The 8095-nt window shown below is 36.7% G+C and overlaps 1 protein-coding gene across 1 annotated transcript; it reads right to left on the bottom strand.

Moving 5' to 3' along the window:
* Positions 1-1173: 1173 nt before the first annotated feature.
* On the bottom strand, positions 1174-5027 carry LOC112191732 (glucan endo-1,3-beta-glucosidase 2). Its single transcript, XM_024331132.2, has 4 exons — positions 4817-5027; positions 1999-3252; positions 1826-1853; positions 1174-1569 (listed from the first exon to the last, which is right to left on the bottom strand). Exons 1-4 carry the CDS (start codon positions 4872-4874, stop codon positions 1419-1421), a joined length of 1491 nt encoding a protein of 496 aa, XP_024186900.1. The 5' UTR covers positions 4875-5027; the 3' UTR covers positions 1174-1418.
* Between the last annotated feature and the right edge of the window lie 3068 nt (positions 5028-8095).

The following is an 8095-nucleotide window of genomic DNA, read 5'->3' on the forward strand; positions in this document are numbered from 1 at the left end:
AAATGTTGATGGCGAAAGCGCCACTCAGTACACCGAAACGCCAAATAACGTTTTGATTGGTTTTGCTGATACTGGGTACCTCTCTGACCCACATAAAGATCGTTCCCAAACTGGTTATGTACTTACCATTGGGAACCCGGCGATATCTTGGAGATCAACCAAGCAAACCCTTGTGGCTACCTCCTCGAACCACTCAGAGATCATTGCTCTACTTGAGATGGTTCGTGAGTGTATATGGTTAAGAGCTATCATTACACATATTCGAGGGACTAGTGGTTTGAGTTCTACTACTGAAGAGCCTACTTGCATTTATGAAGATAATGCAGCTTGCATCGAACAGATGAAGCTAAGATATATCAAGGGGATAATACAAAACACATATTGCCAAAGTTTTCCTACAATGAGCAACAACATACCCTCCTCAAGTTTCAAGTGAATCAAGTAAGGTCTGAGGAGAATGTGGCAGATTTGTTCACCAAATCACTGCCTAAGGCCACATTTGAGAAATATGTGAAAAGCATAGGAATGCGAAGACTTTCCAAGCTCACTTGATTAATGTAAAGATCAGGGGGAGGTGTAGACGTCAGGGGGAGTCTAACACATACATGTCATTCTCAGATGTAGAATGTGCGTTGTGCTCTTTTCCTTCGACCAAGTTTTATTTTTTGTCCCACAGGGTTTTTATTATTACTTGGTAAGGTTTTTAGTGAGGCAACAACTCATGCACCATTTCACCTTTGACTTGGCACAAGGGGGAGTGTTAAAGGAAAAACACATTATGTGCCTTCGTCAAAGTAATTGACGGAGAGGGAATCAAGCAATTAGTAATTACCATCAATCAGCATGGATTACGGACCAATCAGTAGTTAATGTCATCATTGTAATTGTTCTTTCCGTTGTAATTCTCTCCCTATATAAAGGGACTATGAAATGAATTGAGTAGACCAATTCCAATCCATTTTTACTTTTACAGCTAGCTTTATTAATAAAGTTTATCAAAAGTTATATGTCCTCAACCCTTGGTTGTTACAAAGTGACTTACGACATTAGATTTCTGCTAGGCAACCCTGTTCTTTCCTTGGTAAATCCTAAGGTAAGCCAAATCATCACCAAACTTGGTATGATCTTACAATAAAAAAAATAAGATGAGTTTTGGGATTTATGTTCCCTTCGTTAAATTTTTTGCAATCTTTCCGTTCATTACCAGAAATTTGGAAAAACAATAACTTTTAGATCTAAAAGAATATAATTAAATAGTTGCATAGGCTTTGTTTTTTTACAAAATTGACTGGCCAATCTTCTACAACTACCTAATCCGCTAAGTTCTCAAACCCTTTTCTCCAAATGAAGGGAAAAACTGCCCCAGAGACCACCCATCTATCTCAAAATTCCTGAAAGTTCTCCACCATTATACTTGTCTACAAGAAAACTGCACAGCTGATGAGAACATGAATGAGTACTATGCTTGCAAAAGCATTGCTGTGAAAGTTGTAAGCAGAAGAAGAATCTGCACTTGTGGAATTCAAAGATGGAGCTGTGATGTTGAACAAGGTTCCATTCTTGCCAAGACTGCATGCACCAAAGAATAAGAATCAAATAGCTAATTTTGGGTCAATTCACATAGTACTAATGACTCGTCTAGAGTAGATACGTACATAATAGTGGAATGCAGTAAAGAAAAAAGGGAGTGAGTTTGGCAATCCACTTTACAACTTCTACTCCACTTTTGACTACATAAAAGTGAAGTGCAAGTGATAAAAATGATGGCAAAGTGGAGTGCCGAAATCATCAAAAAAGAAGTAAATTTTTCATCAAGTTGACTTACCTTCCTGGAAATATACAGGAACCATGACCTGCATAATGGAAACAAAATGATTAAAAACATGCATGATCACAAGTAGAAGTCAAACTACAAGATGGATATTTGATATTTATACTAAAGTCAAATGGAATATAAAAAGTGAGAGCATACTGCATGCTGTGAAGTTGAGATCTTACTTGGATCGGTAGTGGTGATTGCAGCCACTCCATTGAAGTCGCATGCAGCAGGCGTCTTCCCCATCTGATGATAATAAGTGTCAAACGCATACGTTGCGTGTGAAATCACATTATCTGGTTCATAGCAGGGTTCTCCCTGCAATAATGGTGAGCAATCCACCTTGCCAGGTCCACAAGCCCAATCTAGTGCAGCCTGAAGCATCTTTGTATCAGTGCCATCCTTTACTGTACAGAAAGTTTGATTTGTAGTATCATTTGCTAATACTGCTCCTGATCCCGTCAACCGTAATATGTAGATAGGTGTTCCATTTGCATCAAACAATCCCCAGTTCTTCTCTGAGACAGGCCCAGGTTTTGTATCCTCATTATAGAGTTCATAAATGAAAGTACTAACAGCAAGTCCAGGATGTTTGGGAGTTCCAGTCTTGTTCAACACGTGCCTTATTAAATTGCTGTTGTAAGTGTTCGCATTTTCTAATGTTGCGTCTGGCTCATTAGAATCACCTTTTGAGGGCCAGCCTGATTCTGTCACTACTACTGGAACATTGGTGAAGTTAAGAAAAGCCATGGCATAATATGCTGCATCAACCACAGCATCAAAAACATTAGAATAATGGAGAAGCGTATTGGAATCAACAGCTTCTTTGTTTGCCTGGAGAGGGTTGAGCAGTGCATAATCCAATGCAATAACACCATTTGATTGCATGTAGTCATAGTATGGGTATACATTAAGCATCAGAAATGAGCCCGTGGACTGCAAGAAACTAAGCATGGGGACCAAAACTGGATTCAGTGAGCGGTTAAAGAAGGCTTGGGAAGGTGGGAATGAATCAAGGATTATGGAGGAAGAAAGAGGAGTAGAAACTTTGATTTGGCTGTCAAGATTGGATGCCACAAGGGCCGAGTGAATGTACTTGAGTGCACTGACGAGGATTTTTGCAGCATTTGGGAGGGTAGTAAGGACCTCTGAGCCAACAGATATGGCTGTGATGTTTGTAGCTGGGTAATGTGCTACTACATTCTGGGATACCCAATTAGCTGCAGTGGAATTAGATTGACCAATTCCAAGGATCTGATCATTAGGCACAGAAATAATGACTTTTATGCCTGTATTTGCAAGTGCCACGAGCATTGCACGATCTGCATCATATAACCGGACATGTCGAATTTGCTGGGCTTTTAAAAGCGCTACTACTTGAGTTGGGTGTGGCATTTCGGAGAGGGCTGTTCCTATATTCACACCAATAAATACATCTGCAAGAATGAATTCACAGTGATTGTTACTATTATATATTCCAAACATAAACCAATTGTAAGTTTCAAGTGACAAACACATGAATATGAATGGAAGGATTTGATTGAGGAAGAAGCATCATGGTTATCCAAACTCCAAATTAGTAGTGGACCTAAAGAGAATTGGATCATTGGATGCTTCAGTCTAAAGAGAATCTTGGTCATAACTGGAGATCTAGCTTTGAACCTCAAATGAACCAAGATTTTTTTCTTTTTCCATAATTTTTTTCTTTTTCCATAATTTTGTCTATAATTTTGTCTATATTGTCTATAGAACATAATCTAATAATGACGGTACAAAACCTACTAAATTTCATAATGGTGGAGGGGATGATAATGTCAAACAGGTTTATTTATCTTAGTAATACAACTTTTTGCAACAGAAAATGCAATTGCATACATCACAGATGCAACTAAAAGTAAAAAACAAAACAAACAGAAAACAGAAGTTGGAATTATTGATTCACTTCAGACCAAAAAATACTATAGCAAAAGTTAGAGAAGTTTAGCAGCAAAAAATCCGATAAAGAAGAAAAGTGGCACATTCTCAGAAGGAACTAACTTGTCTTGCAGAAAACACTCATATAAAATAAAAGGCACCTTCAATCAGTATGAAATTTCATTTATTATTACCAAGACAGAACTGTGGATACCATTGCTCACTAAAAACAAAATAAGTTTTACATGGGTGATCTAGAAAAAATAATTAAGAATATTACTTAATACAATCGAACTATAAATTATAAAAACCCCTCATTATCACTACAATAGTTTCCTATGGCTATCTTCTATACCCTGTATCAATTCCATTCAGTTTCTAAATAATTGTATTGTTTCAATTTTGTTTTTCCTTTGTCCTAATAATAGCCATGAAGTGGTTTACCTTAAAAATTGAAGAGCCTTTGTCAAATAATAAACGGAAATTCATTAATTGGGTAGATTTTTTTTAGCATTATTAAGAGACAACTAGGTTGAGGCCTGAGGGTAGACTAATTAAACTAATGGAAGCAGAAAGCAATCTTAGGGAGCAGTAATATGATATTTTGATGTCCTGTAGTTGAGTTACTGAATACAGCAATGTATGTTTCCATAATCCACAATTCCACACAGTTCAAAGCAGAAGTACCTTTATTTTGTAACCTTTGACCATTTTCCACTACTACCAAGGTGAAGGGTTAAAAATGATTACCCATGAGCTGGAAGACAATGTGGTGATGCTATAATAGGAAAATTGCATAATATTTCTATATTAAAATTGGCATAATCTCATGTGCTCTCATATTGATTTGTATATACAAAGAATTACAGACATGTGATTTTGCAGATATAATATGTGTAGATCAATGCAAATTAAGTTGTGCAAGGATCTCTGTTGGAAGACTTTCTACAGTAAAATCAGGAACAAGGTCACCAAGACTTGAAAGCATAATGCAAATCATCATCATAAACTAGAATCACACAAAGTGTACTAGCTAGAAGGATGAAAAAATGAAACTTGGAAAGAATAGTTGAACAAAGATCTAACCTTCATCAGCGGTAGCTACTGAAATAGCTAAAAGTAAAAGCAGAAGCTTCAGAGCCATAGATTCAGACCCAGAAAAGAAACCAATGAAAGAATCTGAAGCAGACCCAACAAGGAAGAGAGCTTGAGAGGGAAGAGAGACAGAAGAGTGGAAACCCAAATGAGAAGCAAAGTGAAGCAAAGAGTGGAGTACTAAAGTTGCAGAGGAATATATACCAGCATGTGGAGAAGCCCAGAAGGGAAGAGAGAAGACAAAGGGACCCCATCGATCACGTGGAAATAATAGAAGCAAAACAAAATCAAACGGCTAAGGGTAAAATGAGGGAAAAGTGTTTGACAGTAATTAAGCACTAGCTGGGGTTGTGTTGTGTTGGTAGTCTCAACTCTGATGAAGAGCCCGAGGCTTTGGGCAGCGTGATTCTTTTGCTTTTTCAGCCGTTGTTGTCAGTTACCGATAAAACTGTTTGGTAAATTTTGTATTTATTACTCAAACTTGTCTGTTTGTTGTGTGTTTATGATGAGGACCAGGCTGTAGGAAACAAACAAACAAACAACAGTTGCAGCAGCGAGAACAGCGAAATGACCTTGCTCCCACCAACGGTCATATTTTCCGTCTTTTCCACACTTTCTTTTAATCATGAATGAGATAACTGGTCCCTTCAGTTACGTTAACAAGTTAACTAACACAAATTCAGTCACTATTCGGACTGAAGCACTGGTTAAACTAAGAATTTTGAATGGGATTGGCTAAAAAAATTACTTTTTAAAGTTTACTAATTTTTTTTAAAAAAATTTTGCAAGTAACATGTTTTATTCTTTTCTTAAAATAAACCACATCATAAATTAAACATATATCAAATAATCAAACAGCTAAATGCTTAAAAAAAAAACATTATAATGTTTGATAGAAATTCGATAACAAGGGTCTAAGATAAAAGAATATACATATTCAAATTGTACACTACGCTCTTGACTAAAAGCGAAATATTTAATTATATATTGAAATTGTATTATAATTCTTGGCAAACTCTTTTTCAATGTGGACAATCATGTTATCCGCCAAAATGGCATTATCCATCTAGTTGTGCAATGTTATTTTGATATGTTTCATAGCTGAAAATGCTCTTTTTGTAGTTGCTGTAAAAACTGATAAAGTCAAAACAAGACGAATCAACTGATCAATCATTTGATATCTCTGTGATTTTTTTGTTTAAATAAAAAATCGTCAACACAACTCAGAAAGAGTAGTCACATTCTTTAGCATATCATGATGAAGTAGATCAGACTCATAAATTATCAACTCGTTTCTTAAAAGAAATAACATATATCTAACGAATAAAAGAAAATAAATAACTTATGAGCTAAGTTTAGAAATTTGGGGTGGGTTACATTTTAATATTAAAAAGCTACAAATTATTTTTTTTTTTTTTTGATTTGGTTGGCTATAGCCCACCATAGCTCGTATGTAGCTATGCCCTTGGACCGAGGTCCAAAAGGGCATCCCAGCAAAACTAGACTAATCATCCACCGCAACTGCACTCTTTTTATTTTCTACATTTACTTTTTTTCATCTTTTTGTGAATTTTATTATTTTTAGTGCAAAAGAAAAAATTACAAAAGTAAACCTCTTAAACAACCTATATAAAGTTGACGAAATAGTGTTAGCTTAGTGGTTAGAGCGCCCACTGCTTATGATCCAAGTCCTGGGTTCGAGTTAACATAAGAGTATGAGTGAAATCTTTTTATCCTCTTTCAAAATATAAAGAAAACAACCTATATATAGTAGAGAGAAAAAAAAAATGCAAATAGTGTCTGACATTTGGCCAATTAGTAACTTTGGTATCTTACGTTTCAAAAATATCATATTGGTACCTAAAGTTTTACCCCCAACCCAACATAAGTACAGGGAGCCGTTAACCACGTTACGGCGGATGCTAGTTGGCATATTTTGAAGGGTACTTTCGTCCCTTCCAAAACTACCTTTTCCTCCCTCCATCAGTCTCTTCTTTAATATCTTCTTCTTCTTCCAAAACTCTTTCTCTCTTCCCTTTTGTTCTTTGCAAACACCAAACAGACATACGCACACACATATAGATATTTATAGTTATAGTTATGAACCCTCTAATCTCTGTCAGTCTCTTAGCCAACACCCTATTTCTCGATCTTTACAATTTTAGGGATGGGTTTGAATCTCATCTCATTGAACGTAAAAGGGTTATATTATGAGGGGAATTTTGGGAATAATGAAGAGACGTAAGTTCGACCCAATGTTGTCTCACACTCGGTTGAGATTTCTTTAAATTCTAATGGCTGCACTGTTAGTTTACTTTCTAATCACGAGCTTTGAAATCCTGGAAATCGGGTGGGATTCAGGTGAGGAGGACGATTGCCCTTTTGAGCTGCTCAGCTACTTGTTGTTGACCAGAGCTGATTTATTGGAAACAAAGAGGAGTTAAAGGAAGCTTCGAGTCGGCCCACAGACAACCCGCTTCGTGATTCCCAAGGCTCACCACATCAGACGCCCAATTGGAGAATGCGGGAGTCAAAGAGAGTTTTAGGTTTGGTCTTCTAGAAGAAGAGTATTTGATTAGGGTTGTTCTTATTGTCTGAATTGGATTTTGGATCTTTTTTTTGTTTTGGGGTGAGAGCCACAATGAAGAAATTCAGATTTGTTGTTTGGTGGTTGTTGTTGGTTTTTAAAGTTCATTTGTATCTATGATTTTTGCGTTGGAGTGAGCTAAGAAAAGAGCAGCTCTTGTGCTTCGATTTGTTTAAATTTGCTTCCTTCAATACTTGTCATTGAACAAACTAGGGTTTTTGTTGAGCTTGGTTTTGGAACTTCTGGGTGTTCTTTGAAGCTTTGGAATGATTTGGCTTGGTGGATATGTGGCCAAGTACATGTATTTCGTTTGGTGGTGATCCGGCGTAGATTTGAGATATGGCAATAGTGATCTGGCGAAGCGATGTGGCCGACGGTGATGCGGGTTGGCAAAACTGTTGGTTGCTCGGTGGCGGGAAAGAGGAGATGGGTACCAAGATTAGATTTGGATCCCAACCTTATACCTAGAGAGTGAAGAAAAAAAAACACAGATAATATCATAGACTAAAATTACCCATATACCCTACAATATATGTCAGTTGGCTAACGCCGTAACATCATTAACAACTCTAGGTACTTATGTTGAGTCCAGGCAAAACCACAAGTACCAATGTGATATTTTTGAACTTAAGGTATGCAAGTTACTAATAGGTCAAATGTCAGATACTATTTGCATTTTTTCC

This window comes from Rosa chinensis, chromosome 3 (assembly GCF_002994745.2).
Source record: "Rosa chinensis cultivar Old Blush chromosome 3, RchiOBHm-V2, whole genome shotgun sequence".
NCBI classification, from domain to species: domain Eukaryota; kingdom Viridiplantae; phylum Streptophyta; class Magnoliopsida; order Rosales; family Rosaceae; genus Rosa; species Rosa chinensis.

What these genes read in the sequence shown, in the direction of transcription:
- LOC112191732 (XM_024331132.2), bottom strand. Translation starts at nt 4,874, where the DNA reads ATGGCTCTGAAGCTTCTGCTTTTACTTTTAGCTATTTCAGTAGCTACC. An exon ending in AGTAGCTACCGCTGATGAAG is followed by an intron (nt 3,253 to 4,816) that starts GTTAGATCTTTG and finishes TCATTCTTGCAG; the next exon opens with ATGTATTTATTGGTGTGAAT. An exon ending in TCCTGTATATTTCCAGGAAG is followed by an intron (nt 1,570 to 1,825) that starts GTAAGTCAACTT and finishes TGGTGCATGCAG; the next exon opens with TCTTGGCAAGAATGGAACCT.